The 1672-nt window shown below is 49.9% G+C and overlaps 1 protein-coding gene across 1 annotated transcript; it reads right to left on the bottom strand.

Annotated features, from left to right (window-relative positions):
• Nucleotides 1-262: 262 nt before the first annotated feature.
• LOC115241853 (collagenase 3-like) lies at nt 263-1303 on the bottom strand. The gene has a single exon (XM_029817784.1). The coding sequence runs from the start codon at nt 1301-1303 to the stop codon at nt 263-265; it is 1041 nt and encodes a 346-aa protein (XP_029673644.1).
• Between the last annotated feature and the right edge of the window lie 369 nt (nt 1304-1672).

Here is a 1672-nt window from a genome sequence, read left to right as displayed (position 1 = left end):
TCTAGAAATAGATCGATGGATAGGTCAGGATCTAGCGTGGTTATAGCGTGAAAAAAAAACTAGCTGTCGTAGCTAAAAACTGCGCATGATAATTAGATTTCAGCCGTAATAAATGAACAACAAACATCTTATTGTTAACCGGGATACCTATTTATTACATAGGTGAAACAGCGTCCTCCTTCCGCGCGCGTCTTTCGCTCCTTTTTATCATATTCTATTGTATTTTTACAATTACATTAGAGCAATGGCGGAAGTCGCTTTATCAGTCGTCCTCTTCGTCGATCTCGTCGCTCTCGGTTACGTCGCCGAGATGATAAGCGCGAATCAGAAGATCGCGCAATTGTCGCAACAATCCGTCCGTAGGACACTCGATACCGAGTACGTGAAGGTCGAAAGGACCCGCCAAGGTCACGATATTCGTGAATTCGTTGAACGCGTAGAATTGACGCTTTGCGAAAAAATATAGGTTATCGTCGATGTGTCGGTAGGCCGATGTTATCGCGGGCGGTATTCCTGGAAATATATCTTTCAACGGAGCGTGTCTAACGGCTATCATGCGACATTCGTCGATCTCCGCTACTTTGTCGTCGTCGTAGATCGCGTAGGTTCGTCCCGTATGCGTCTTTATCGCGGCGTTGATCTTAGCGTCTCGGGGAAGTCCGATATCGTGGAGAGATCTCGGCCAACCAAGTTTTAGCTTAAAACTGGGAAATTCCTCGACATAGATCGAATCGTTAACGAATAGCGCGAGATCGCCCGATGGTCTTCGATACGTGGCGGACAGGCGCGTGAGATTCGCCGGAAGATACGTCGCGTAATCCGTCAACTTCATGGGTCTACGGTAGCGTCTCTCGGTTATTTCGACCGACCATACGTTGCGGCGATTAGCTATGTACAAGCGACGATTCATTATTAACGCCGCATCTAACGCGAACGTCGCTTCGGCCGTTCTTAAGAGTTCTTCGCTAGCCACTTGAAAGTTCCACGTGAGACGCGTTTTCGGCCATTTTCGCGCGATCGGGCTATACGCGCGACCGGGAATGTCCGCGAGACCGCATCGCGGTTTGCGCATAAGACGATGCGTATCAGGGTTTAACGCACCATTTCCTGATAATTGATAGTATACCTGATACAGCGACAGCACGTGACGCAGAGACGTCGCGTTGCCGGACGACAACGATCCTCCATCGTCCTTCAGAAAAACGTACGCGCGCAAGAAGCGGAGCGCCTCTCTCTTCTCCGAGTCGATAGGCGTCGCGGTCGTCGCGGCGACGAGCGTTATCGCTAGGATGAGAACAGTCATCGTCTTCTTCGCGGTGGATCGCGCGGGTCGAGAGGGACGCGGGAAACGATCGATCGAGAAAATTGGACGTAATAAGAAATGTTCGACGAAACGCTTATTTTTGTCTCTATCGCGCAAATCTGGGGTAGAGGGGGAAATAAGGTCAAGTTAGGTTAGGTTGTGACCGGACAAACTAATCGAGATGGAGAATTCTACACAGAATACAGGTTTTCCTACCTTATTTAACGGTCGCCAGTTCGTTTAACCACCAACGAACAAGGAAAGCCCTCGGACGACGCCTCGTTTGGTCTGCCGTCGGACGGGTTGCTCAGCATCAGGATCGCGCTGCTATACACGCTGTTGCGTATTCGCTTGACTTCCCGTCAAGTT

This window comes from Formica exsecta, unplaced genomic scaffold, assembly GCF_003651465.1.
Source record: "Formica exsecta isolate Colony F162 unplaced genomic scaffold, ASM365146v1 scaffold522, whole genome shotgun sequence".
Classification (NCBI taxonomy): Eukaryota; Metazoa; Arthropoda; class Insecta; order Hymenoptera; family Formicidae; genus Formica; species Formica exsecta.
The sequence above is the reverse complement of the archived record's forward strand: the minus strand, read 5'-3'. Positions and strand labels throughout refer to the sequence as shown.